This window comes from Phragmites australis, chromosome 10 (assembly GCF_958298935.1).
Source record: "Phragmites australis chromosome 10, lpPhrAust1.1, whole genome shotgun sequence".
In the NCBI taxonomy this organism is placed as follows: domain Eukaryota; kingdom Viridiplantae; phylum Streptophyta; class Magnoliopsida; order Poales; family Poaceae; genus Phragmites; species Phragmites australis.
The window spans coordinates 27,485,117-27,512,775 of NC_084930.1; the positions used below are offsets into that span (position 1 = coordinate 27,485,117).

The window sequence follows — 27,659 nt, forward strand, 5'->3', positions numbered from 1 at the left end:
TTTGGGAAATGCACTCGGTAAATCTAAAAAACTGAACGGTTTTCAAAGAATTCATTTGAAATGCGTTTAATGCGGAAAATTCGGAAAATGCGGTCAGTTTTTAGTGTAATTCGATCGGTTTTCAGTTAAATTCGAGCGGTTACCAAATAGATCAATTTGGTCGAATTGTCATCAAATTTTATAAATTTAGCTGAACTCTCACTGAATTTTGAGTGATTTTTCTGATATTTTTGAATTTCAAAAATTCGATGGTTCATGGTTTTTGACTATAAAACAAATTTGTACACCCTGCTCGCCGGTCGAGATTTAGGGATCGAGGGATTTGAGTGTGTGTGTGTTTTTTTTACTCTTCACCACTGAATACAGCTGTAGTATCTGAATATGAACGCGGACACTCACCTCACACATACGAACCCACTCCACACACACCTAACGTACGCACATGCTAGCCCTACAACTACACGCAGTTTGAAGAAAGCATCCATCCGAAGATCACCAAGACCCATCGAGAATCCCGTAGATGACGAGCACGTCGTAATCCCTTCTATAACGCCACCCCGAAGAAACTGAAAAAAATCGAAATAAATTGGAACCCCCGTGCGTCACCCAGGCTTCGAGCCCGGGTGGGTTCAGCTCACCACCCGAGCCTGAGTGTGTTGTGTGCGAGGCTGCGAATAATTGGGATTTGGGATGAGACACTATGAGGTAGGTCGGGTGGGGGGCGTTGGACACTTGGGTTTCCGTGGCCCATGGGCTGCTGACTTGGCCACTTGGGAGTTGGGAGTAAGGCCAAGGCCCAAGGGGGTTCACGGTTCAACTCTTGGGAGTTGGCCCATGGCCATCTGCCGCACTCTTCTTCCTCTGGTAGCAAGTGTTCAGTCGGACACGGATGACCGATCTTCTTCAACCAACTACTTATATTTGATTTTTTATTCATCTTGTTTAGGGTTCCTCATCTAGATTTCATCCTCTATTTCTCAGCGCGTTCCAACCGACCCATCAAATTTAACTCTCTCTCCCCTCTCTCCCTCTCTCTCCAGAGCCTCTCTCCCGACGCCGGCCAGAGCTCCCTCTCTCTCCCCCCGCTCTTTCTCTCTCCCCGACCTCCCTCTCCTCGAGCTCCCTCTCTCCATGCCTCCACGGCACGGGCGGGCGGGTGAGGGGGCGACGGCGCAGCGTGGGCGGGCAGATGCGGGGCAGTGCGGCGGCGCAGGTGCAACGACGTGGGTGAGGGGCCTCTAGATATAGGGGGTGAGGGAGGAGATTTGATAGCTTCTCAAATAAAGGGAGCCGGATAAGGAATCGATTGTAGACCGATTTTTATCGCTTAGAGGGTGCTCAAGTGTGCCAGCTCTATAGGGGGCTCGAGCCCGTGTCCCCTGTAAGATCTGTCATGGACAATGCCAAATCATGTAGAAGTAAAATAGTGTTTGGATTGTAGCCATTTCAAATCTTGAAAACATATGAGTATGACACGCATAGCCTACATGTCATTAGTTTTATTAAATGTCAAAATATATTCAAATGAAATCTTGTTTTATAGATTTATTTGCACGGAATACAATGGTACAAAGCACTCACGATTTGGATGCACCATTTTAGAAAATATACTGATTTGAAGTCTGTTATTGAGTTGTGTGCAGCTAATGGGGTGCTGCCACCGAGGCATCAGTACTATAGCTGCCCCAGCCAAAACGTATGTGGTTTGGAGTGCCAAAATTTCATTGGCAAAGCCAATTTTGGAAGCCAACCAAACACTAGCCAAATGTCGTTGGCAAGCTCAAAATTTGGTAAGGTTTTTTATGGCTAAGAACCAAACAGACCTAAGTACTTGTGACTTATGAGGAAGTTGAAGCACAGTATGACATTATTAGTTTCAATTTTATTTCTGTCTCGAGATAAAATTTTGAACTGCCAATTTATTCCTAGTTCCAACTCCGACGTGGTAGTAAAATCGTTACTATTGCCAATCTGTTTTATCGTTTCATCTGAAATGTAAAGCCTAAGTCTAGTTGTCAACAAAACTTGGGTAGAGCTCGTATTTAAATGACGGGCGAATAATGATGATCCAAGTCAAGTTTTGGAACGGAATATTTCATAAGGATTTTACAAGGACCAGCATGATTCTCGTAGAATATAAAATTGCAGCATTTGAAATGTACATTATCTATGCGTTTCACATAAGAGTATTTTTTTCTTTTACTAAAACATCGCTTAATAAATTGTCACTCCGGTAGCCACGTCACGCTTTAACCAGATTACACGGACACCCCAGCATCGAAATAACACAACACTTGGCAACAATTCTCTTTCGAAATCTATTCGTTTCTTCGCCCCATCGGCTAATAGGAATTTTTCGCTAGTACTTACCACGCATGCCTTATCAAGACAGTTAGTTTGTATCGAGATTCATGTTATAGGAGTATGTGAAAAGAAATTATAGTTTGGTGAGAGAATTAACGGATAGATAAATATTATAGAGTAGAAATAGGTAGACGAGATATGTCATATTTAAGATGGCAGTGAGTCAGGTCAGGTCAGGGACCCGTGGATTTTAAACCTGATGGGGACAGATTTGGATGTAGAAATCGTCTCGCGAGGCTATTGGGTTAGGGCTAGACCTGAGTCGGGTTTAAGTTCGGATTGTATTTTGCACTTATGAGTACCTCACGGGTCTTGAAATCCTGAGACCCATTAATAACCCACACGCCACGTGGCTCGTTTTGCAGCACAACTCTCCCTATCTCCCGTGGTGTACACGCCACGTGGCCCATTCCACATGCCACTAGATGTCACCATCTATCTCTCTTTCATCATGTCTAATCGTCTCCTTCTCGGCTACCCCCAAAGCCATGACCCCCACTCGCCCTGCCCTCCGACCGCTGGCGCCATCATCGGAGCCAGTGCGCCACCAATCGCCAATGCCCGCAACCCGCTCTAGCTCCCTTCTCCCGTCTCTTGCCCCATCCCCTCCCATCTTCACCTACCTTGTTCGGGACTGGCGTCATGCTGATGGACCGAGTCGATGAGCTCCGTCGTGCCTGGCTTGGGATGGTCCTGCGCGCTTGGTTCATTGACATCGTACCCCAACGCACACCTAGCTCGGGACTAGTGCAGCGGGAGAGGCGGATTTGTTGACATCGTACCTGACACCACAGGAACCAGAGCTCGACGGTGGCCTCTAGGTTGGACTTGACGAGAGGGCAGCGAGATATGCTTGCTTGGGATGGGGATAGGAAAAGGAGAAGGAGCGCAGGTTTCGAGTCTCTATCAGAACTGAAGTTAGAAGTTGTTTTACATTTGATAATAAATTTAGATTTAAGGTGTCAAATTTTAAGTGAGATACATTCTCACTTGTTCGATTCCAATTTCCAACTTACCCGTTGCCATCCTCATCGATGAGCGTACGGGAGAGTGCATCACCTACCACACACCCATCGGCATGTGGTCGCTTGGCGACCGGAAAGAAACAAACAAGAAACGTGAGGGCAGAACCGTCATTTCTGAGGAGAAGCTCCAAGCGACCACACGCCGATAAACCCGCTCCACCAACTCCACCCACTAACTCTCCGCCGCCGTCACCTCTCAACTTTCCCTTTCTTTCTCCGCCGTCGCGGTCGCCTCCCGGTCCGAAGAGCTTCCGACTCCGATGGCCAGCCGCTGGGTCCGACCCGAGGTGAGCTGCGACGGCCTCTCTCTCTCTCTCTCTCTCTCTCTCTCTCTCTCTCTCTCTCCGTTGACGGTACATGTTTTGCTTACTGGATATTGCGGCCGTGGCAGGTGTACCCGCTGTTCGCAGCGATGGGCGTGGCCGTCGGCATCTGCGGGATGCAGCTCTACCGGAACATCACCGGCAACCCGGAAGTCAGGTCCGCATCTGGACTCTAACCCATTTACGTACCCGCCTGATTCATGCAAGAGATGTGCTGTGCGTGCTGGAGCAGAGTAGATCTGCTGGGTTCGAGTTCGTTCATGGAGTGGTCTCTGTGACTCTATGCAGTTCGAGTTCAGGACCAGGACCCTTCATTTCTTCGTTGTTTGGACCGATGGCTTGGCGTTGACTTGCCAGTCTATGGTTGATGTGGTTGTATCCATGAGGTGAAAGTTTGTGGTCGTAGTTTTCTCGGGTGGAGAATTGGCCCCTTTTGGTTCGCAAGGTTGGCAACTACTTGACCTTTCGTAGGAGTAATTTGGTCTGACACAAAGGGTCTAAATACCTGCAGAAGAATTGTTCCGTGATGAATTGATTTTTTTTTTTGGTGGGAATCGAATTCAGAACTTGCAGTTAGGGGGAGCACCGAAGCATAAGGTTGGGAAATGTCAATTTGCGGCTAAAATGCATGAATGTCGCTTTGTTTTCTGGAGGTAATGTCAATTATTGGTTAGTGTAGTTGCATGGTGGTAATGATTTCTTTTGAGAGAAAACATGATGTTGATTATGCATGTAGTTTACATCATCTGAGGATGATTGCGAGTAGATAATATGAGAAGGCGCAACTGTGAGCTGTGTGCTTGTGCATGCACCCCTGTTTATGTGTATACTAGTCTCTTGTCACTCTTGCAGTTCATGTCTTACAATTTGTAATCTTATCAGTTTCCTAGACAATTCAACTTGTATCTTTTGTAATCGTGTTAATTCTTCTTGAGTTCTGATGGTTAATGAACTGCGTCTTTATGACGTGTACGGTGTAACTTGTATGATGCAAATAAAATGTTAAGAGATTTCCTTTAACTACAACTTACTTTGATGTAATTGTAACATCACTTGTATTGTATGAATCATTCGAACTCATGTTATTTCATATTATTTTTGTTAAAGAACGAAGTGCAATCCTGATTCCTGAATCATATACATGCTAGTTGATAGGAAAAATCTAAGTTGTTCCAATTTACAGGGTGAACAAGGCAGGGAGGGCAGCTGGTGTTCTCGAGAACCACGAGGAAGGGAAGCGTTACGCAATGCACAGCCTCAGAAGCTTTGTGCACGACAAGACCCCCGAGATCATGCCATCCATCAACAAGTTCTTCACTGAGCCTAAGTGAACATGTTGGTTGGCTACTGATTGCTCTGCTATTATTCGCTACTGTAGATTGTACCCATTGCAGGCATTCCATATGTTGTGTCCTCCATAAACTGGTGGACATCAGATACCTCTTATTCAAAGTACCATATGTGTGATGGTCAATGGTTTGCTATATGTCTGATGGTCAATAAGCTTGTATCATCCCGTTGGATTAAATGTTCATACTTATATTCGTCATGTGGATTTGATGTATCTCGGTGATGAAACTGTCAGCCAACGTTTGTTTGGTTTTGATTTCCCTGTTGGTAGTGTAGTTGGACTGTGGTCAGGGTAAACTAAAACTGTAGTCAGTGACTAGCATACGCTCGTTTGTGTCCGTCAGCGTCCATTTATATCTTCTGTCCTACAGAATTAGTGGAGCAAGGCACCGGCAATTTGTACAACTGGAATACATGGTCAATTTAACAGTGAGATGTCGGAAAAGACACTCACCAGAAGCTCAGAACTGACCGAGCAATGTGGAAAATACAAATTCAAATAACTGATTTGTAGGCGTTACTCTGAACCCACAACCCAACATACTTCCGCAATTCAGCTGTTTTCCAGCTGAGGCCTGGTGCTCCTATCTCGTACCAAAACAGCAGCCTAAGCTGTAGGACAATGAAAGAGTGGAAACAAACTAACAAACTGGTCTCTTTTCTGTTTTTCTTTTTGACGAAATGGCCTGTAGTTTCTTGCATTTGAGTAAATACAATCAATCAATGGCCAATAGCGCCATTGTCTAATATGACATCTTGTACAAGTAAAATTCCTAAGCATGCATCAACAACTGAGTTGATAGTTGATCTGCTTATAAGAAGTGGTTTACAACACAGACCTGCCTAAAATTTATTTCATGATGCTTTTTCCCGTGTAAGATCCAAGTACCATGATTTCCATGCTTCCACATAATGACCAAAAAGATCGTTCAATGCTGCTATAAGAAAATGCAGAAGAAATTGTGTAAGTTTAATCCGAGCACCTCTTCAACAATATCAGGTCTCAAATAGCAGATTTAACAGAACCAACGAAAGGGGACCTGCAACATGGCTGTCGAACAATACAAAACCTTTGGGCATAGTCCCATAAATCGGGAAAATTCAATGTTGGTAATAACATGAAAGCGTTACATCTTTCCTAGTTTCTGAAGTGTGACATCGATTTCCTGTTTCCTTGAACCAGGGCGGTGGCAGCCATTAAAATTGCATCACATGATTTTGGATTTGAGTCACAAATGTCTATGTGGTTTCACAATACACTGGACTTTGATGTTGAAATTGGTTTTTGGACATTCAAATACAACCCATAATAGCCAATAACTAATAGGATAAATAGTACTGAATGTGTTTACATAAACTGTGTATCAACCAAAAGTCGGAGAAGCTAAAGTTTCACATCTATGACAATACTATGAGCCTATGTAAATTTAGCAAGCCTTTAAAGCTTGAGCAGTAAACATTTCACAATATTTTTTTTCAAGTAAACATTTCACAGGCGGACGGGCTTCTAGCCCGGTGGCAAACCTCAAGGGTGGAGGGAGCCGATCGGGGGTTCGAACCCCCGGTCTCGCACCCCATTAAAAAAAAGGCCTCCAATGAAGACCCTGGGGAAGGGGATCCGGTGCTAAAAAAAGTAAATATTTCACAGTTACTCATGTTTCTATATTCCAGTTTCTTCTTGATCATGATCAGACACCAGAACACGTACAAGCATATCACACAGGATTATACAGCGACCGAAAGTGCTTGGCAAGTTAATCTCAAGAAACTAAAAGAGAACATAACAAGAGCTTGCAAGGGGACATGCAAATTGGCATCTTTAAACAAGCCGATCGGGGTGGAGGGAGCCGATCGGGGGTTCGAACCCCCGGTCTCGCACCCCATTAAAAAAAGGCCTCCAATGAAGACCCTGGGGAAGGGGATCCGGTGCTAAAAAAAGTAAACATTTCACAGTTACTCATGTTTCTATATTCCAGTTTCTTCTTGATCATGATCAGACACCAGAACACGTACAAGCATATCACACAGGATTATACAGCGACCGAAAGTGTTTGGCAAGTTAATCTCAAGAAACTAAAAGAGAACATAACAAGAGCTTGCAAGGGGACATGCAAATTGGCATCTTTAAACAAGCCATCCACGTTGCAATTTTTTTTTTTAAAATGGCTGTATAAAAATAAACAGTTAGGGGAAATGTTAAGCTAGCCATGATTTTGGTATTGCGGACGGAAGGACACAGCAAGGTTCTCCCAGTCTTGAATGGTCTTCCTCTCCTTCTCCCTAACTGTGTGATCATCAGTTTCCTGTTTCCTTGCACCAGCAGGATGGAAGGGCCCATAAACAAAGTCACTCCTGCTCTCTTGCCCCAGCTGCCTCTCAAAAGCCTTCACTATGTTGCCACCACCCTGCAAGTTCTTGCATTTGGTCTCTGTTGCGGAGTCCATCTTGCCCCGTTTATTGTCAATGTTCGTAAGATCAGTACCAAATGCCCTCTTGTTAGGGATTGTCTTCAGTACCAAAAAAGACTCTTCCCCTTTAGGTATTCCTTTGGGATAAGACAATTAGCGTCGATGATTGCGAACCAGTTTTGAATAAATTTGATGCTAAACTAGATATTTGGTGAGGGAGTGGGATATCCATTGGAGGTAGGGTTATATGTTGAAGGTGGTTTTGTACCGCCATCCTTTGTATATGATGGTTTTTTACAAAGCAAATAATGGTTGAAGAAAACTGAAAGAAAGTGTGCTAGATTTATTTGGTATAACACACCAGAATACAAGAGGGATCATGTACTCTTTTTTTTTTTTTTTTTTTTGATAAACTGGGATCATGTACTTAACTGGGAGCTAGTAAATATACCCATCGAATATGGAGGTTTAGGTGTGAAGGATCTAGAAGCTTTCAGTGATGCTCTATTAGGTAAATAGGGGTTTAAAATGCAAAATGATGCAGAACAGGACATGTGGGCAGAGGTTTTGCAGAACAAATATGTGAAACCAAAAGATGTGAACATTTTTCATATTCATCACAGAAGAGGAGATTCTCAATTATGGATAGGTGTGATTGATGCTATCAAAGAAATGCATGGCTTTTGTAGTTTTCAGTTGGGTAACGGTAAAAGCACTAGATTCTGGTATGACTGTAGGGCAGGAGATTGTTCCCTTAGATTTCAGTTCCTTGAATTATTTGATATAGCTATAGATCAACAGATAACTGTGGCTGACGTCTTTGGGTCTGATTATCAAATTTAGTTTAGAACTTTGCATAACAACCTTTAGGAGGAATGGAGAGAACTCGTGATTTTAGATGGGTTTTGCCTGTCTAACATCAATGATATCCTCAAGCGGAGAGGATATAAGGGTCAATACTTGACTAGTGAAGATTACAAATGGTTGAAAATTGACCATGGTAGTGTACAAATGCTTGAAAGTCATTTTAGCCCCTTTTTAAAAAGAAAAGGTGTTTCTCATCCTCCGGTTAACATAAAAGCACCACTCACGATTTAATGATAACATAAACCATGAAGTGTCCTTTCTCTGTATGAAAAATTGAATCTTTCTCTTGTTTTGCCACCTATATACAACCAACAAAAAATGTTCATCTGCACAAAAACGCACACTACAAGGGAGGATCCAAAAACGTTTTCCTTTGCTTTGCCAATGGCGATCGTCTGTTGCATTTCCTATCTGTATAATGCTGTCAAGAATGGAGTGGAGAATCAGCTCGAATTGGACGACACTGCTGCGATAATTTCAGCTCGGGCCCTCTCAAGGGCGTCTGATAAGTTCTCTGGCTTCCGCCCTCCAGCTTGCGCAAAATTAGGTTTACCGCCGCCACCTCCACCGCAGAGTTTGGCTATGCCACCCACGAACTTCCCTGCCTGCACCCCCATTTTGACGACTCCAGGGCTGAAGGCAGCAGCCAAGCTAACTTTACCATCCCCTGGACTGGATCCTAAAATGACCGCAGCAGGGTCTTGCAGGGTATGTACAAGATACTCGGCGGCGCTTTTCAACCCATCAGCATCCACATCGCCCATGTTCTCAACCACAATCCTGCAGAAAACATATTCTAGGTTAGATCGCCTTTGCCAACTGTCAAGTGATGTTTACCTTTTAGTAGCACATGACACTTTTAAAGACTGGGCATTACGGTAATATGAGTATGAAAATGGCAATAGCTGAAGAAAGTACCTGACATTATGGGGTTCAACAGTTATAGATTTACTTGCAAGAGATTCTGCTTTGAGCACTGCAATTTTGCTGCATAGAGATGATACTTCATTTCTTGTTGTTCTTAATTCTTCAAGAATTGTTTCTACTCTGCTGTTCACATTTTCAGCCTTAACCTGGAAATGAGTCACATAGTTAAAACATATATTGAAAAGTGAAAACTGTAAATAGTGTGACATTTCCGCAAAGCTTTCTGCTGCACTTTCGATCACTCTACCCACGTGGGACAAGGTAATAGGTTCTAGGCTATTGTTAGTAACCAACATGATGTTTCTAATAAAATTATCTGTGAATAAATGTGTAACCAACATGGTGTCTCTTAACACATGTGCCTATCATCAGCAGTGAGGTATGCAAGTTTAGTTTCAACGGTTTCGAAATACTTGAAAAGGCAAATGCTGAGATCCATTCGAATAGGAGTTGACCAAAGTATAGCTACCTAGCTCACTAACACAACATGATAAATTCAAAGGGAAAGGGCCGATTTTCACAAAGTATAGCTGCCCAACTCACCAACACAAACATGATAAATCAGAAGGGAAAGAGCAGATTTTGTAACAAAGAGTATCATCATACCTTAAGGGATGAGCATAAGCGACGCATATAGTTGTCACGAGCACAAACATACTCAACAAATGCATCACCTGCAACTGCCTCAATCCTTCTGATTCCAGAAGCTATTCCCTGTTCTGAGATTATCTTGAAACCACGAATCTCAGCAGTATTACTAACATGAGTTCCACCGCAAAGTTCCATTGAGACCCCAGGGACCTCGACAACTCTGACCTATCAGAACAAAAGAACAAAAGTTATCTAACTGTAGGGCCAAGTATTGGCAGTGGTATTATTGTATAACGTTTGAATAATGCTTCCATGCTAAAAAAAAAAAAGAAAAACGAAAAACATGAATTTTAGAGATAATTAAGGGCCAGATTTGCAAACACACACTACTCCATTACTAACAATGCTGCTTTAGGACTTGTGCAATTCAGTTTTTTGGAGAGCGAAAAAAGCACTGCTCATAAGTCTGCTAGGATTCTATGCTCATTTAAATTCAGATGCAACATGCACGAACTTTAATGACTTTGCAGTCACATCAATGTAATATAACCACTGGAATAATTGTTTTTAAAAGAAATACCAACCTGTTCGCCATATTTTTCTCCAAACATTGCAATGGCACCAGCATTTTTTGCATCTTGCAAAGCCATGACATTTGTCTCAAGTTGTGTTGCAGTGCTAATCCATTGGTTTACAAGTGATTCAATTGTCATTAATTCCTCTTCAGAAAGAGGGCGATGGAAATTGAAGTCAAACCGGAGACGGTCAAACGCCACAAGGGAACCAGCCTGTGAAGTTTCTGAACCAACAACACTTTTAAGAGCAGACTGTAGTAGATGCGTTGCAGTATGATGGGCCTACACAGTATGGGAAACAGAAAGAAGTTAAATAAAAAGAATAGCATGTGTGAACTGATGACAGAGGCCATAAAGAGTTCATGGCTCGAGCTCCAACAACATATTTGCTTATAACTAGACATGTTACATGTGGTACTAGCTAAGTTGTTAGCAGTCACGAAACAGAAGTTATCGATTATAGTACTATACAGATTTGCATATAATCAGAAAAGTTACAAGCAATGCTATCAGAAGGCATGAAACAGATGAAATTAACTATCTACAGAAAATATTCCTGTTTTTCCTGTTTAAAGACCGATGAAAGCTTGTGTAATCAAAACACAACTCTAGTTAATGCAATTCCAAAAAACAAACAAATAAGTACTGAAATAATGAGGTCAACCATAAGAAGCAAATGCACTGCCACCAATTTCATACCTTAGCCCCCTGCCTCAATTTTGCATCAACAGAAGCATCGATTTCCTTGCCAACCTCTACTGACCCCTGCTTAATTGTGCCCTTGTGCACAAATATATTTCCCAGAGATTTTTGGACGTCACTGATTTCTACGACTGCCTTTTGTTTTCCATCTTCCCCTCCATTCGCATATAAGAAACCATTATCTCCAACTTGACCACCTGATTCAGCATAGAATGGTGTCCGATCTAATAATATTTCTACTTCAGAGCCTTCTGAAACTTCATTCACTGGATCTCCATTAACTAAGAGACCTTTAACAACAGCAGTGGCAGAGAGAGAGTCATATCCCAAAAATTCAGTATCGGGGATGCTCTTGACTATCTCGGTCTCATTTCCTACAGAAAGTTTGACTACGTTATGAGCAGCCTGAGATTGTTTCCTTTGGTTTTCCATTTCAATATTAAATCCCTTCATATCAACAGTAACACCTCGTTCACCGGCTATTTCAGCTGTAATCTCTACTGGAAAACCATAGGTATCATACAAAAGGAAAACATCTTTTCCAGATAGGGAGGGCTTATTTCCATTATTACCAGCACTCAATAACGCCTCATCTAGAAGTTCATCTAACAACTTTTCACCTCTTTCCAAAGTCTGGACAAATCGCAGCTCTTCCCTTTTAAGTTCTCCAAGAATAGTTTTCCGTCGTGCTTCAGCATCGGGATCTATCTCAGTGCTAAGGCTGATCACTACCTCAGCTAGTGAAGGTAAAAATGCACCTTCAGAATTTCCATGCCCATCACCCCTTATACCTATCAGTCTACCCATCCGAACAACTCTTCTTATAAGCCTTCGAACAACATATCCTCTCCCAATATTCGAGGGAATGACCCCATCGGATATGAGATAAACAACTGCTCTCATGTGATCTCCAATTATCTGGGAAAAAACAGAAAAAAAAAATCGAAGGTTATATGTATCCCCCTTATTTGTCATTAAGCAAATACTATATCCTGAATAACATACTTTAAGGTTTGTCTTCGTGGTGTCGTCAGCTTTAGGGTAGGATACCATCGCCATGCTAGCTGCCTTTTCTATAATTGGGAAAATTAAGTCTGTCTCATAGTTGTTTGGAACCTATCATATAGGACAACAATTTTGAGTTAGATTATAGCTTAAGAGCAAAAGGATGATATGAATCCTTTTCTGATAAACAAAACGGCAGGTAATACCTTTTGAAGAATGCGTGCCATACGCTCAAGGCCCATTCCTGTATCGATGTTCTTTTGTTTCAATGGTTCTAGAGATCCATCATCATTTTTGTTGTATTGCATAAAGACAAGATTATAGAATTCAATGAATCGACTATCATCGCCCAAATCCTGCATACAACTATATGGATATCACTAGTTTCAGTTATTGGAGAATCTCTTGCAGACAAAACAACAAGAAAATACTGTAAATTTTTTAACCACTAATGCCACAGAATCTTTACACACCGCATCTGATGATCCTCTCTCTGGATAGAAATCGTAATAAATTTCAGAGCATGGTCCACAGGGTCCAGTTGTACCACTAGTCCAAAAGTTATCATCTGCACCCATCCTCTTTATCCGCTCCTTTGGTACACCAACCTTCATAGAATGAACAGAAATAGAATCCATCACTCATATTGCAAGGCTTACTAATTAGTAAGGAACAAAATATCTTTTGGAGGTCACGCACCATCCGCCATGTTACCAAATACAATCCCTTTAAACCTCTTGAACAGAATATACATGTTTTGACAACGAAACATGAACAGTGAACATAGTTGTCATGGCGTTGCCATATTGTCGCCATAACGACGATATGGTGGCGTGGCGGTGGTTTGGGCCTCACCATGGTGCCAACGCCTATGGCGTCCGCTAGATCGGCATGTCGTCGCCGCGGCACCGATAAGGCGTTGTGTGGCGTCCGTTTTCGTGTGGCGGGAGCCATACCGGTTCGGTCGAGGGGATTAGAAGGGGGAGGAGAGATCGAGTGGGTCACAGACCGAGAGAGGAGCACCTCACCTTTTCCCTGACCTAGCGACTGGTCCTCATCGATCCCTGCCGCCACCATCGAGACCGCTCCTCGTCGTTGGCTGTCCTCAGATCTAGCCGATGCACCGCCGCCCTCAAATCCAACGGCCTGCCCGCCTCCGGCCACCGCCGCCGCACTCGCCGTATCCGCTGCCCCCGCCTGGAAGTCCACCACCCCCGTCGTCGACGTGTGCCCGTGTCCCGAGCCGGCAGCCCCCGCCCTCACCCTCGTCGTCTCCCTAGCGGCAAGAGAGTAGCCTAGCACCTCTGCTCTCGCAGGCCAGCGCCCAGCAGAAGGTATGCTCTTTGCCTCTCTCTTCTCTCTGTTCTCACTACGTTGTGATGTTAGGCCATTAGGCAGTAGGCACATATGTGATGTTAGGCAATAGGCATATGTTAGCAATTATCACAATATGGTTCTGCACATTGAGCACATCACATATGTGATGTTAGGCTCTTTCACCTTTTCTTTTCTTTTTGGGCGTTCTATCACGTTTTCTTTCTTTTCAATTTTGCTACTTCTAAGTCACTTGAGATTTCACTTATATCTCAGTCACATTTGTGACTATAAAGATCCATATAAATATTTTTTTAAAGGAACCCTTCCTAAAGGTAATTTCTAATATAATTGTCCAATAGTCTATGATGTGTGTATGGGACCAAGTTGATGAAGGTAATTTCTAATAATAATTTCCTATTATCCTAGACTATAATGTGTGTATTCGCCACACCGCGCACCACAGGCGCTGTAAAGTTGTGAAGGTGGTGGGTCGCCGCGCCTCACCACGCCGCCGTAACAACTATGCTAGTGAATTGTAACCATGAGTCTTTAATCTTCCTTTAACTATGGTTTACAATTGTCAACAAGACAACGAAAATATAAAGCTAAGAGCCTATACCATGAAATATTTTAATAAGTGCTTAACCGTGCACGATGCTCTAGTACTCTTAGGATTGGCAGTGAGATGTGGTTAAAACTAAAACATATTATAGGTTTTATAGTTATAACAGGCTAAGGAAAAAATGCAATACAAGACTGCAGAAATATGAAAGTTTTAGATAGCCGACCTCATTGTGCCAAATGGAGAATGCTTCATCATCATCTTCAAAAACACTAATCCACAGCCTTTCTGCGGGTAATCCATATCTAAATAAAAAGAATGAAAACTACAGGCTCAAAAACTTACAAAATCAAATCTATTAAAAATTTATGTGTAAGAAAGAGCTACAATGGCTTTAAATATAAAGCTCAACATGCCATTCAGTAGCACTGACACAAATCATACAGAACTACAGTAATATTGACCACCCTGCCATGCTCTAAACTTGTAATAGCATTGATGGTTAAAATGCAAGTATTATCTTCCAGGTAAAACTTAAAAGACGAGCACTTTAAGATTAATTGATGCCTGACATAATAGTGCATTAGGACAACAATGAGATTCTAGAGGCATATGAGTGTGAATGGCATCTCTATGGCAATAAGCAGACACATGGTAAACTTTTCAGATCAACAGCTTAAATTTCAACAATATGGAGATCATGCTCTGTGGAGAATAAAAGAATTGTTCATACTCCTTGGTTGCCAGCTCCCATGCCCATGCGGTTGCTTCCTTCTTGAAGTAATCGCCAAAACTGAAGTTCCCAAGCATCTCAAAGAAGGTCTGATGTCGAGCAGTGCGTCCCACGTTTTCAATGTCATTTGTTCGTATGCATTTCTGGGAGGTAGTGGCACATGGCACACGCCTAGGTTCCTGTAAGTAGCAACAAAAGGACTTGTGAATGAAGTAAAACGAAACAGTTGCATGCTGCAGCCAAGGTTGTCAGAATCTTCATCCGAGTCTTAAAGTCAAGATTCTATTATCCTAGATAAAATCTTTTTGCTGTTACAGTTCTAGAAAAAAAATGTAGGATCATGCTCACAATTAGCATAAGATAATAGCTTATTCTATCGATTCTAGTAACTAATTATGAATAAATACTTACAAAATGTCCTTGCAATCGTAAAGTTTAACCTCTTAGTTGTTCACATATAACTATCATTTGCATAAAACTTGTATGCATTAAAACAAAGACAAAAACAGATTGTTTACCACCTAACAATTTTCTAGAAAAAAGACGTGGAACAACTTTTTCAATTTTAAGGATTTAGTTCATCCCAGAAATTCCCAAACAAGTCCCCTCACTTAAAACCCCCTAAATATAGGTAACGCTACATTGATACTACCATTTTGTGCAACATTTCCCATTTTGTTGACCACATTCAGAACATTAAATGAAGAAAGCAGGATAGCAGATATTCATAAAAACAAAAGTGTTTGTTCTAATGCAGTACCACATTTCACAAACATACAAGCCTTTACTGAACACGATATGCAATTACCTCAAAAGAAAAACACGATATGCAATCCATAAGACGCACCTTTCCAAGAAATATAGGCTTGAACTGCAGCATCCCCGCAATGGTGAGGAACACAGTCGGGTCATCAGGCACAAGCGACGAGCTGGGGAGGATCTTGTGGCCACGGGCAGCATAAAAATCAAGGAACCGCCGGCGAATGGCATCCCCGCTCCACTCCCCCGACGAACCCTCTGCGCCCACTTCCTGAGTTGCGGGTTCTACTGATGCCGCAGAATACAGAAAAAAAAAAAGCATTACATCATCGAACTCTAACACCAATTGCATACCAATTACCAATCAATGAAACAGCAGAAGTATTATAGCACAGAATATCTGAACCTGACGAGCTGCTTCTTATGAAGAATCTGTTGTTACGAGCAGAATGCCTTCTGCCGACACCATCTCCCACGCAGCCGAACCCTGAAACAGCACCATACGCCCCCCACGTATGACATCCGACCACCTCAGAAATCGGTACTACGAATGGATAAGTTCGAACGGGTAGGCGTCTCGTGAGACGGGTGGGGAGTGAGGAAATAGGTACCTCGGGGTCGAGTGGAGGGGCGGAGGCGGCGGCCGGAGATGGAGCGGGGAGGGAGGAGGCGGAGGCGGTGGGCGGGCGCGGTGGAGAGGAGGGGAAGCGGGCGAGAGGTGGAGGAGAGAGCGGCAACCTCCATGGCTGAGACGAGAGCTCCGCCTCTCTGCGCGCTTCCGGTGTGTGTGGTTTTGGCTCGCCCGCGCTCGGGGTCGGGGGTTATCGCGATGGGGTGGGGTGGCGACTGGCGACTGGCGACTGGCGACTTGTTTCGCCCACCCGACCCGCGAGCGGGCGTTGCTTCTGACACAAGCTGCCCCACCAATTTTTCACCGAGGTCGGATGTGAATTTTTCGCCTTCCGAGTTCCGACTCACCGCTATCCACCACCGCCGGGTCTCCGCCGCCACCCTCATCAGAGCATACGAGCGCCGCCCGCCGCCTCTACTGTATGGTTCAGCACGCAAGAGTCGCCCCACGAACGAAACATTTCGCAGTGCATCCTGGAGGCCTGGGGATGGCTTGAAAATTCTGCCACAGTAAACACAAAAACTCATAAGTGGCGGAGCTAGAATTTAATCACTTGTATATCCGATAAAAATATTCGAATCTAATATATAATTATAAAATTTACTAAAAGTAAACATTAAAAATATTCGTGCCAGGATCGGATTCACAGGTAGTCCTGATAGGCCTAGACTACCCTATTTAGCTCAAAGTCTGATTAGTAATTAGCTTAGTTGTAAAAAAAAACCCGAAAAGCCCACTCGTCGCGCTCGACTCCTCGCCTCCTCGATTCCTCACGTGCTCGCACTGGTCGCCGCCCCAGGAAGCGCAAGTGGCGGCGCTGCCGCGCTAGAGTGCGCGGCGCTGGAGCTCGAGGAGCCGTTCAAGGGCTGGCGTGCCAGGCTGCACAAGGCGCTACACAGGGCGTTCAAGGCGCCGAGCAGGAGCGGCGCAAGGGCATCCCGTGGACCGAGGAAGAGCACAGGTTCGCAAATCTCCTCGAATTTTTGGCTCCAAAGCCTGCATCTTTCACATCAGGTTCGCAAATCTCCGGCGAAGTAGGACCACCCCAAAGCGATTGCTGCTCTACAGAAGCTTGACATGCCATACATCGTCGTGCTCCCGCTCGTGTTCCAGACGACGCACGACGGAGGAGTGACTGAACAGCACCTTAGGGCTTACCCAATTCAGGTGGCGCTGCAGGTCGCGCTCCCGGAGCTTGACGGCGGGATGGAGCCGATCGTGTTTGCCGGCCGGGACCCGAGGATAGGCAAGCCGCTGCTCATTCCTCTTGGTCTGATTTGTTTGCAATGTAGCAGTTGATAGCTTTCTCAATTCTAGCACATACATGTACCTGAAGGCTTGAAGCTGAGTTAGAAATATTTTTGCTTGTGTCTGATGCATGGAAATCAAATGCATTGCACAAGAGGGTGGAGCAGCTCTGCACTAGAGCAATCAAATGGGCAGAACTGAAGAGGAAAACCAAGGTACATCGTTCCACACAGTTACTGTATATTATTAGTATGTAGTACTGCACAAATTGTAAATTTTGCTAGAGATCATGGGCAAATAAATGTTACAACCGAACTTCTTCTCTTCTTGAGTACATTTGGGTAAAAAACCATCTCGATTGCATGTTGATTAATAATATTTAGTACTGCACACATTGCAAATTCTGATATAGAGGTAAAAGCCAACTGTAAATGTTATAACAGATAATTATGACCTTCTTTGAGTACATTTGGGGTAAAAAACATCTCGATTACATATTAATTAACATACTGGATCAACTACTAAACTGCTCATTCAATTGATTAATTAGCTCTTGCATCTTGCACCCTTTATTGCCTGAAAAAATCTTATACATAAAAAGTTCCACAAGCCTGCTTAAATAACTGACGAAAATCCTAATGAATGCCCGTGTAATACATGCCATCTCATGACTGAAGATTGTCAAATGATAACAGATGGTAAACTCTAGCAGCCAACTGACTGAAGTTCTAATCCTTCAGACAATGGAATAGATAATGCAGGGAAGATTTCAAATCTTTGGCTGCATAATCCTTAATTTCTAATTATGTGACCAGTTTTGCACTTTCACAGAAAAATAATACTCATGGGGTGAAAATACTGATACTTATTTATTAATCGAGATAATTCATATGACCTTATGTCATATTTAGACTATTTATATTGCGGTTTTATAAATTTGAGATTTATTGTTGAATTTACGATATTATACTGAATTACCAAATTTGTATTATATTTTGTTAAATTTTATACTCTTTTATCGAATTTACAGTATAAAAAATTTAGATGCCTATCATACGAAAAAATCTTAGATCCACCACTGTCTCGTGCCGAATCAAAACATGCTAATTCACTGCACTCCTGCCAAGAACAAGAAATTTGTCAAATTATGCAAGCAGGTAGTAAATAGTTTAGCCGTTTTTAATGATTTGTTGTGTTTCTAATTTCTTATTGTCTTAACTCTCGATGCGTAATTGTTTTAAGTTTGCAAACGCCTTATAAAAAATGAAAGCATTGACATTTTAATTTATAACGGTGCTGTGTTACCTGAATGGTGGTAGCTTGTTTTCAGTCATTGCGTTTTCAACTGAACCGTCACATGATTTCCACGCTGAATAACTTATAAAACAAAAATGGAATTCCAATTATTGCACAAGTTTTCCACGTGCCTTGAGTTAATTTCCCACTCTAGTGACCCTACTTTGATTATCCTATTCACATCCAATTTGCTTGCATTCTTGAATAAATATTATCTTTTTATTTGGGAGAGGTGGGTTGGTGACTCAGTGTAGCGGCGTCGGATCATTAACTCGGCACGACGGCTTGGCGACTCAATTGGTCATCGCCTTATCCGTCATGGCCTAACAGGTTAGCGAGCAGCGGTGTTCTAGGATCGCAGGATGGGATGTCTGTTGGCACGTCGACGTATATGGAGATTTAGGGATGGGGATCAGATCGAGACCGATGAGAAGACGTCTTGCATGGATGTATGGATCTACCGTTGCCCGTTTGCGGTCTGTCGAGCTCAAGCTAGGCTTTTTCTTGTTGTTGTAGGGCTAAGCTGCTGAAAAATACGAACTACTAACAAAAACATGGCAAAAAATACATGATAGTCCGACCTACCCTGTAGCTTCACCCATAAAACCCACGAACCAAGGTGTGTTTGGTTTCACGAATCTACCTTAGCTACATATAATTTTAAGAAAAAACGTGTTTAGTTGCTCATATTCGTTATTCTAGCTTAATCTAATGGATATAAATATACGTCTTCACTTTGTACCGATGAATACAGGTTTATGTATCCACATGCAAGTAGAACCGTTTATCAGTATCATAAAATTATCTTTATATGAGCAATCAATCATAATCTCAACTCTTATATCTGCTCATACGATTTTAAATTCGATCAACTAAATAAAAATTCAGCTCAACCTATTCAGACATATATAAATAAACAGATATTTTTTTAATAAATATAATTTGATTCAACTGATCCACTCAGTAAAATTGTACAATACAACCCTGCAAACTTAGAGAAACGAATACACCCCAAACCCACCAACCAAAAGTTCACCGCGCCACCATCCCATCCCACTTACATATCTGACCACCAGAACTGGCCCTACATGTCAGTGATATTATTCGTCCCCGAGCTCACCCCAGTACCTCACCCGACTCACGAATCAAACGAGGCGCTCAAAATATCGCCGGTGCCGGGCCGGGACAGTCCAAAAGGCGCAACCACTCGAGACGACCCCGCGAGGTCAGGTCACTCTCCCCGCACCGGCCCACCCCCAACTCCGACGCCCGCTCGCCGGCGGCGATGCACTTCTTCTCCGGCGGGGGCCGCTCCGGCGCGCTCCTGCCCACCACCTCCAAGCCGAAGGCGCACCACCACCTCCGCTCCAAGTCCCTCTCCACCCCGGCCTCCTCCCGCCGCCGCGGGGGCCCCCACTCCGCGTCCTCCCCCTACTCCCGCCGCGTCCTCTCCCTCGCGGCCGTCGCCTTCGTTGCCCTCTTCATCATCGCCTTCCTCCGCCTCAGCTTTCCCTCCTCGCGCTCCACCGCGCCGTCGTCCCAGGCTCGCCCCCGCGCGCGACCCACCCGCAGGCCGGCCTTCCGCCGCGACTCGGCCTCGGCCGAGGCCGCCGCGGCCGCCGTGGCCGCGCGGATCGGCCGCGAGGCGCCCGTCGACATCACCACCAGGGACCTCTACGACCGGATCCAGTTCCTCGACGTCGACGGCGGCGCGTGGAAGCAGGGGTGGGAGGTCAGCTACAGGGGCGACGAGTGGGACGCCGAGAAGCTCAAGGTCTTCGTCGCGCCCCACTCGCACAACGACCCCGGGTGGATCCGCACCGTCGAGGAGTACTACGAGCGCCAGTCGCGCCACATCCTCGACACCATCGTAGAATCCCTCTCCAAGGTCGTCGTTCACTCGAGATTTGATGCTGGGTTCGGTGCCCTCCCCTTGCTGACGATGAAGAGTTCGTCCGTGGTGTAGGATTCGCGCAGGAAGTTCATATGGGAGGAGATGTCGTACCTGGAGAGGTGGTGGCGTGACGCGCCGCGGAAGAAGCAGGAGGCGTTCGCCAAGCTCGTCCATGATGGGCAAATCGAGATCGTAAGCGGTGGCTGGGTCATGAACGATGAGGTAAGAGGGAAGCAAAATTTTGTGGTTTAGATGGGGTTTTAGGAGTAGACCATAGTTTCTGTTTCTTTGCTTGTGTTCATCTCTTTCATGCATCGTTTCCATTTTGCTTGTGATGATGAATCAGGTTGGGGGTGCTGTGCTTGTAGGATGTTGTGTATATCAGTTATCAGTGACTTTTTTTACTGTTTCTCCCTGCCCACTTTGTGATTTGGAGTCTTATGGATTCTGTATGCGTTGAGTGGAACTAACTTCTTGGGGTTTTGTATCTCGTTGGCTTGTAGACTTGTAGTTTATATGCTTAGGAGTCAATTTGGGCCTAGTATGTTGTGTAGAGTACTGAGTACGTGTGGGATGTGGCTATTTTGTGCTATTGCTGGCCTGCCCACTTCACGCTTTGGAAACTTACTGATTCTATGGGCAACTGAGCATGCATTCCATGCTGCATGAACTATCCATGCCATACTTTTGCTCTAGAATTTGCTTAGTATTGTTTAGTTCTATGCTGTTTGTACACATGCTAAGGCTTAAGTAGATTCAATAGTCTAGACCATGTCTATTGATGACAAACTGCACTGACATGTTTAATGTATTTTTCCTATAGTATTTTAGCTACTGTTGTAAAGTAGCTAGTTATCGGTCATTCATTGCTCAGTAATATGTTACAGATATAATCAGCTCTATTGTTTGATATAGATGACCATCTCCTTTGAGATATGTTAATTACCATGTTTTAAAACCGCTGTGTCCTGTCTGTTGGTTTAATCTCTTCCGGCTACTAATTTCCTCGTTATTTATTCTTTTTAAAAGGCAGCTACATTTAATTTTGTTTGTTTCTCAATGCAGGCGAACTCCCATTATTTTGCCATCATAGAGCAGGCAAGTACATACAAATAATAAATGTTTGTGTTTTTTATATTCTCTTTGCTAAATTTGTTATGTACTTATGTATAAACAAAGTGCATTCTTTGTTCCTTTCTTATTTTGTATCCACTGTGTTAAAAAAACACATAGAACTGTACATATCGAAAAAAAAACTTGTTAAGAGAATGTGACATAGACTCTGTGGTTTGATGCTATTTTTTAGTATTCTACTTTTGCTCGTGTTTTTAAGCTGGATTTGAGTTTTCTTTTGTATATCTCAAGCACGAGCAAGTGCAAGAGCATGTTGCACACTACATCATAGTTAGTTTAACAAAAACGATAACATTCACTAGTATGGAAATGGATGAATGTACCTTCTGTTCTCCATTACATTAGGTTGTGATAGTTTAGATGATGACATCGTACTCTAGGTTTGAGATACCAATGGGAAGAATATATGGGGACAAACTATGTCATAGGTGAACATGCTATGCATTTTTTCAGTGTGTTTCACTGTGCAGCTCCCTGTATTATAGTACCTATGAGTGATACAGGTTTGCTTATCTTTGAGGATACCTAACCTAATTTTAGCATAGGCTGGTTGGACAATACACCTTTATTGCATGAACTTGTCAACTTGGAAAGCTTTTGGAAGAAAAAAAACCTGTTAATTATATGTGCCAGTATTGGGTTAAAAGACAAACACAGACTCCTTAAAGGTCACCCCACCTATAAAAAATTCTCTGTACCATCGAGGCTTGGAGCCTTATGTCACTTTATACTTTGCACCTAGGCAGCCGAAATTTTCTCTTTGGTTTTCCCCTGGTTTTTGTGGGGGAACCAATCCTTATTTTTTCTGCCCCTTCTATGTTGTTTCAATGGAAGAGAACACATCCATTTTTTAATCCCAAATTGCATGTTACCTCCATCTCTTCACCACTGAGAACATAACTGGTGGTATTGTTAGTATTTACATATGTTCTACATAACTATCTTTTTATAGGAAATGTAAACGAGTAAATTTCACAAACCCAACCCAATTTTGGGCTAAGGGCCTGTTTGTTTGGGCTTCTGCTTCTGGTTTCTCTGAAAAGCTGCTTTTGGATTTTACAACATTTTTTTGCCTTCTTAGCACACTACTTCTCAGAAAAGCTACTCTCAGCTAGCTTTTCAACTTCTAGTTCATTTCCTCAGAAGTAGGCTTCTGATTTCTCCAGAAGCCACTTTTCAGTAAACCCGTTTGTTTGGGCTTCTGGGCTTCTAACAGAAGCAGAAACTAGAAGCGGCCTGAAACAAACAGGCCCTAATAGTCACAGAAATACAACCTTTTGTGTCCATTTCACAAACCCACCACTATTTTAGGCTTCCTTCTCACAAAACTACAACTGTTACGCTTCCGTCAGTTCTGGCGTCGAAACTCACTGTTCACCAACGCTGCGGTCTTCTGTTTCTTAAAGAATCAATGGTTTTTTGTTTCTCCAAAAATCCTAGAACTTTTTGTACGTGTTCCATAATCCATGTGCAATCTATTTTAACTGGGTTCATCCAAAAAGCCTGTGTAGAATTTAAATTAAAATTCTCCAAAAAAGGCTATTTTTATAACTTCTAACAATTGTTAGTGCCTAAAATAAAATTCCAAAAATCTGGAAAAATTCACTAATATTCTTCTTGTGCAATGGACTAATTTCTAAAATTATTTACAGCCCTAGGTTATACGGTGAAAAAGTGAGTTTTTGTAATGCTCCATGGGCCTCAAATAAAAAAAAATGTAGTTTTGTGTTACTAGGGGACTTATAGTTTTGTGAAACTTCGTTCCAGAAGTTGTAGTTTTGTGATAGTTAGTTGCTTATAGTTGTAGTTTTGTGAAATTTACCTTTTTAGAAGTTAGTCCATCACATAAAAAAATATTAGTGATTTTTTCATATTTTTGGGATTTTTTCGAGGCTCAAACAATTGTTAGAAGTTATAAAAGTAGTCTTTTTTGGAGAATTTTAATTTAAATTTTACATACGCTTTTTTGGTTGAATCCAATTAAAATGGGTTGTATGTGGATTATGGAACACGTACAAAAAAATCTAGGATTTTTGGAGAAACAGAAGACCACTGCGCCCGTGAACAGTACCAACGAACAATGTCGGTGAAGAGTGAATTTCAAACGGCAGAACTGCCGGAAGCGTAACAGTTGTAGTTTTTTGAGAAGGATGCCTAAAATAGCGGTGGGTTTGTGAAATGGATACATAAGGTTGTAGTTTTGTGACTATTAGCCTAAAATTGTGGTGGGTTTGTGAAATTTACTCAATGTAAAATGTATTATTAAAGTTCTTATTTCAAAGGAAAATAACTTCGAGAGACCAACTTTACAGTTCATACAGTGTTACTTACTGTCAACTTTCCTTATAAGTACCACAGTGGTGCTTGAACTTGGGAGTCAAAGCAAAAGTTGACCAATCTAACCAAGGGAGCGGATACACTACTTTTTGTTGAAATTAGGCTACATGTTATTTTTTATGTAAAACTGGTGTTTAAATTTTGCCCTATAGTGCTCTGATTCTGTTTAGGAGCCATGGGTGCAAGTTTGGCTTCTTATTTTCATTCCTATAACAGTTACGCTAATTTGCATCAATCTGCAATATATAAAGGCCAAATTGATCTGCATCAACCTACACTATTTAGCTAACTGATCTTTCTAATTTTCTTTCTGTAGATGATGGAAGGGAACATGTGGCTCAATGATACCATTGGAGTTGTTCCTAAAAACTCTTGGTCAATCGATCCGTTTGGTTATTCATCTACAATGGCTTATCTGCTGAGGAGAATGGGTTTCCATAATATGTTAATCCAGCGAACACACTATGAGCTGAAAAAGGAGCTGGCAATGAAAAAGAATCTTGAATATTTATGGAGGCAGAACTGGGATATAGAGGAAACAACTGACATATTTGTTCATATGATGCCCTTCTATTCTTACGACATTCCACACACCTGTGGACCAGAACCAGCTATCTGCTGCCAGTTTGACTTTGCTCGAATGCGAGGTTTCAGCTATGAATCCTGCCCATGGAGATTTGATCCTGTGGAAACAAATCCTGACAATGTGAAAGAGAGAGCAACAAAACTTCTGGATCAGTACAGGAAAAAGTCAACCCTGTACAGAACAAATACACTTCTCATCCCTTTGGGTGATGATTTCCGATATGTTAGTACGGAGGAAGCAGAAGTACAATTCCGCAATTATGAAAAGCTTTTCGATTACATAAATTCCAATCCCCATCTTAATGCTGAAGTTAAATTTGGTACCCTGGAGGACTACTTCTCAACGTTGAGAGATGAAGCTGAAAAGATAAACTATTCACGCCCTGGTGAATTGGGTTCTGCTGAGCTGCAAGGTTTTCCAACACTTTCAGGGGATTTCTTTACATATGCTGATAGAAATCAGGATTACTGGAGTGGTTACTATGTATCAAGGCCATTCTTCAAAGCTGTTGACCGTGTACTAGAACAAACACTCCGTGCTTCAGAGATTCTGGGTTCATTTGTTCTTGGATATTGTCAGAGGCTTCAGTGTTCGAAGCTCCCCATCAGCTTCTCTCACAAACTGACAGCAGCAAGGAGGAACTTGGCACTTTTTCAGCATCATGATGGGGTAACTGGCACAGCTAAGGATCATGTTGTAGTGGACTATGGAACTCGAATGTACACTTCTTTACAAGACCTGCAGCTATTTATGTCCAGGGCAGTCGAAGTGCTTCTAGGGGATGTCCATGATAGATCTGATCCTACATTATTATCACATTTTGAGCCAGTGCAGGAACGGTCAAAGTATGATGTTCAGCCTGTGCATAGGGTTCTTGACCCTCATGAAGGGAAGGCACAGTCGGTTGTCTTTTTTAACCCATTAGAGCAAACAAGAGACGAGATTGTTATGGTTGTTGTAAGTACTCCTGATGTTTCTGTTCTCAATTCAAATGGGTCTTGTTTGAAAAGTCAAATTTCCCCTGAGTGGCAGTATGTCAGCGGCGAAAAGATTTCTACTGGCCAGCACCGTCTTTATTGGAGAGCTTCTGTGCCTGCACTGGGTTTGGAGACCTACTATGTGGTTACTGGGCAGGATTGTGAAAAAGCTACTCCTGCCTTGGTAAAAGCATTCACAGCTTCACACAAATTTCCTTGCCCTGAACCCTACGATTGCTCAAAGGTGGAAGGCAAAACAGTGGAGATGAAGAACTCTTATTACACGCTTTCTTTTGATGTAAGACACGGCCTGCTGCAGACAGTAACTCATCGCAAGGATGGAGAAAAAACTGAGATAGGTGAAGAAATTGGTATGTACAGTAGCCGTGGAAGCGGGGCATACTTGTTTAAACCAATAGGGCAAGCTCGCTCAATTGTCGAGGAAGGAGGATATTTCATCCTTAGTGAAGGGCCATTGGTTCAAGAAGCCCATTCCCTTCCAAAGACGGAGTGGCATAAGTCGCCTCTCTCACATAGTACACGCATTTACAACTGCGGAGACTCTATACAGGATATGCTGATTGAGAAGGAATACCATGTTGAACTTGTTGGTCATATATTTAATGACAAGGAACTGATTGTCAGATACAAGACAGATATTGACAACCAGAGGGTCTTCTATTCTGATCTAAATGGTTTTCAGATGAGCAGGAGACAGACATATGAGAAGATCCCTTTACAGGGAAATTATTACCCAATGCCATCACTTGCATTCTTGCAGGATTCACTAGGTAATCGGTTCTCTGTACACTCCAAGCAGTCATTAGGGGCAGCAAGCTTGAAAAATGGATGGCTAGAGATTATGTTGGATCGTAGACTGCTTCAGGATGATGGCCGTGGTCTGGGGCAGGGAGTGCTAGACAACCGGCCTATGAATGTAATATTCCATCTCCTTCGGGAATCTAATGTCTCTGCTTTGCCTAAAACACACAGTTTGCTTACTCTTCAACCATCTCTCCTCTCCCACCTTGTGGGAGCACACCTGATCTACCCAATGCATGCTTTTGTGAGCAAAAAACCCCATGAAAAATCCTTCAAGCTGCCTCAACAGTCATTGGCTCCTTTAGCTGCTTCTTTGCCCTGTGATGTACATATTGTGAACCTGAAGGTCCCTCAGCCTCTAAGATTTCCTCATGCCGAAGCAGTCGAGCCAAGATTTGCGATTCTGTTGCAGAGGAGAGGGTGGGATGCTTCGTACTGCAAAAGGGGTGGATTACAGTGTACAACAATTGGGGAAGAGCCTGTAAATCTGTTCTACATGTTCAAAGACCTGTCGGCTGTGAATGTGAAGGCAACTTCGCTAAACCTCTTACATGATGACCCTGAAATGCTAGGATATCTTGAGCAAATCGGTGATGTAGCTCAGGAGGGAAATGTTCTTATCTCACCAATGGAGATTCAGGCATACAAGTTAGACCTACAGCCACCATCATTGCAGGAAGAGTAGTTTGTCAGATCAGTATGTGGATTTGATGCTGTTGTGCTGCTAACCGAAGATGATTCTACCTGGAATGGTTGATAGCTGCATCACGATTGGTGCTGTAACATATTACAGATCTGTTGGTATACAGTCGATGAATTGAAGGTGACCGTCGAGATTTCCCTAAATGTAGAGATGATGGACTTTTATGGGACCTCTGGAAGTTACCCTGACTAGAACTGCAGCTGAGGTATTGGGTTGCAACCTTATGATCTACAAAGGTGCATATACTTCTTTTTTCTTGGTTATCATGCTCAACGGATCGAAAGATTGAGGTGTGTTGAAGCAAGTTAATTGAAGTAGCATCCATTTGTATGTGCTCACTACTCTCGGGCTAATGCTATCGTAACAGGAACAAATATCAGAGCAAGTTTTGTATATTTCCATTTTGCATCTGTGTTTTTTAGTGTGGTAAGCCTGCTGGCAAAGTTTTGTATATTTCCACTGTTTTTATTCATTACTAAAGGGCTAAATCTAAAAGCAGATAACATATTCGGCCGTATTTGTC

The 27,659-nt window shown here is 42.9% G+C and overlaps 3 protein-coding genes and 1 long non-coding RNA gene across 5 annotated transcripts; 3 read left to right on the forward strand and 1 right to left on the reverse strand.

Moving 5' to 3' along the window:
- The first annotated feature begins 3,513 nt into the window (after positions 1-3,513).
- Positions 3,514-5,276, forward strand: LOC133930533 (uncharacterized). The gene is made up of 3 exons (XM_062377192.1): positions 3,514-3,676; positions 3,781-3,869; positions 4,896-5,276. The coding sequence occupies exons 1-3, from the start codon at positions 3,650-3,652 to the stop codon at positions 5,041-5,043; spliced, it is 264 nt and encodes an 87-aa protein (XP_062233176.1). The 5' UTR covers positions 3,514-3,649; the 3' UTR covers positions 5,044-5,276.
- LOC133930534 (uncharacterized) lies at positions 3,876-4,732 on the forward strand. Its single transcript, XR_009911771.1, has 2 exons — positions 3,876-4,157; positions 4,277-4,732. It is a non-coding gene; the product is annotated as an uncharacterized LOC133930534 (long non-coding RNA).
- A 3,263-nt stretch (positions 5,277-8,539) lies between the features above and the next one.
- Positions 8,540-16,331, reverse strand: LOC133930535 (alanine--tRNA ligase, chloroplastic/mitochondrial). Of its 2 annotated transcripts, none has more exons than XM_062377194.1 (13): positions 16,120-16,331; positions 15,915-15,995; positions 15,597-15,796; positions 14,750-14,928; positions 14,243-14,321; positions 12,611-12,745; positions 12,344-12,493; positions 12,138-12,248; positions 11,130-12,050; positions 10,440-10,712; positions 9,871-10,080; positions 9,256-9,410; positions 8,540-9,117 (listed from the first exon to the last, which is right to left on the reverse strand). In XM_062377194.1, the coding sequence occupies exons 1-13, from the start codon at positions 16,250-16,252 to the stop codon at positions 8,781-8,783; spliced, it is 2,964 nt and encodes a 987-aa protein (XP_062233178.1). In that variant the 5' UTR covers positions 16,253-16,331; the 3' UTR covers positions 8,540-8,780. The 2 variants fall into 2 exon arrangements, with proteins under 2 accessions (XP_062233178.1, XP_062233177.1); XM_062377193.1 differs by having other exon boundaries at positions 15,597-15,802.
- A 3,483-nt stretch (positions 16,332-19,814) lies between these two features.
- On the forward strand, positions 19,815-27,540 carry LOC133930537 (alpha-mannosidase 2-like). Its single transcript, XM_062377195.1, has 4 exons — positions 19,815-20,571; positions 20,650-20,799; positions 21,643-21,675; positions 24,365-27,540. Exons 1-4 carry the CDS (start codon positions 19,969-19,971, stop codon positions 27,116-27,118), a joined length of 3,540 nt encoding a protein of 1,179 aa, XP_062233179.1. The 5' UTR covers positions 19,815-19,968; the 3' UTR covers positions 27,119-27,540.
- The last annotated feature ends 119 nt before the right edge of the window (positions 27,541-27,659 follow it).

Coding starts and splice junctions, on each gene's coding strand:
- LOC133930533 (XM_062377192.1), top strand. CDS start 3,650: ATGGCCAGCCGCTGGGTCCGACCCGAG. Junction 3,677..3,780: donor GCCGCTGGGTCCGACCCGAG/GTGAGCTGCGAC, acceptor CGGCCGTGGCAG/GTGTACCCGCTGTTCGCAGC. Junction 3,870..4,895: donor ACCGGCAACCCGGAAGTCAG/GTCCGCATCTGG, acceptor TCCAATTTACAG/GGTGAACAAGGCAGGGAGGG.
- LOC133930535 (XM_062377193.1), bottom strand. CDS start 16,252: ATGGAGGTTGCCGCTCTCTCCTCCACCTCTCGCCCGCTTCCCCTCCTC. Junction 14,929..15,596: donor AGCCTATATTTCTTGGAAAG/GTGCGTCTTATG, acceptor TGCTACTTACAG/GAACCTAGGCGTGTGCCATG. Junction 9,411..9,870: donor GCTTATGCTCATCCCTTAAG/GTATGATGATAC, acceptor ACTCATTTCCAG/GTTAAGGCTGAAAATGTGAA.
- LOC133930537 (XM_062377195.1), top strand. CDS start 19,969: ATGCACTTCTTCTCCGGCGGGGGCCGCTCCGGCGCGCTCCTGCCCACC. Junction 20,572..20,649: donor TCGTAGAATCCCTCTCCAAG/GTCGTCGTTCAC, acceptor TCCGTGGTGTAG/GATTCGCGCAGGAAGTTCAT. Junction 20,800..21,642: donor GCTGGGTCATGAACGATGAG/GTAAGAGGGAAG, acceptor TTCTCAATGCAG/GCGAACTCCCATTATTTTGC.